Genomic DNA, 759 nt, shown 5'->3' on the forward strand with positions numbered 1-759 from the left:
TTTCTCCTTTCCCCCCCCCCTCGCAGGTCAAAAACACGTCCGGGTCACCAGCCTCCTCATCTGCCAGGGTTCGCTCTGGGTGGGCACCGACCAGGGCATCATCGTGCTGCTGCCCGTGCCCCGCTTGGAGGGCATCCCCAAAATCACCGGTGAGCACCCAAAAAACCCCTCCCTAGGTGGATGCAGCCTTATGTTTGGGCTCGTTTTTAGCAAAACCCCTCTTTTTTTTGTTTTTTGTTTTTGGCAGGAAAAGGCATGGTGTCCCTCAACGGGCACGGTGGCCCCGTGGAGTTTTTGGCGGTGGCGTTGAGCACCCTGGCCCCCGACGTGCTAAAGGGCGACCAGGAGGAGGAAGAGGAGGGTGAGGAAGAGAAAACCCCCGAGCTGGATGGCCCCCCGCCTCGGGAAATGAGAAAAAAAGGGATTTTATTGCAATATCGCCTCCGATCCACCTCCCACCTCCCCGGGCAGCTGCTGTCGGTGCGGGAAGCGCCGGTCGGCGGCACGCCGGCACACACCGAGGAGGACGGCTCCATCTACGAGATGGCCGATGACCCCGACGTCTGGGTGCGGAGCCGACCCTGCGCCCGCGAGACCCCACGCAAGGAGATCTCCTCGGTGGCCATCATTTCGGGGGGTCGGGGTTACCGTAACTTCAACGCCGAATCGCCGCGCCGGGGTGGTGATGCCGACAGCACCCTGCTCATCTGGCAGGTCCCGTTGACGCTATAGCACCCCGGGACCCCCCCCACCCACCGG

The 759-nt window shown here is 62.7% G+C and overlaps 1 protein-coding gene across 1 annotated transcript in view; it reads left to right on the top strand.

The window, feature by feature from the left end:
- The window catches only part of ARHGEF10L (Rho guanine nucleotide exchange factor 10 like), a 17,769-nt gene extending 17,016 nt beyond the window's left edge, over positions 1-753 (top strand). The window contains exons 27-28 of the mRNA XM_019474763.1: positions 27-149; positions 248-753. Of these exons, the coding sequence (XP_019330308.1) occupies positions 27-149; positions 248-732 (608 nt within the window). The 3' untranslated portion in view covers positions 733-753. The remainder of the gene's footprint in view (positions 1-26; positions 150-247) is intronic.
- Positions 754-759: the final 6 nt, after the last annotated feature.

The sequence above is a fragment of the Aptenodytes forsteri genome, unplaced genomic scaffold, assembly GCF_000699145.1.
Source record: "Aptenodytes forsteri isolate BGI_AS27 unplaced genomic scaffold, ASM69914v1 Scaffold61, whole genome shotgun sequence".
In the NCBI taxonomy this organism is placed as follows: domain Eukaryota; kingdom Metazoa; phylum Chordata; class Aves; order Sphenisciformes; family Spheniscidae; genus Aptenodytes; species Aptenodytes forsteri.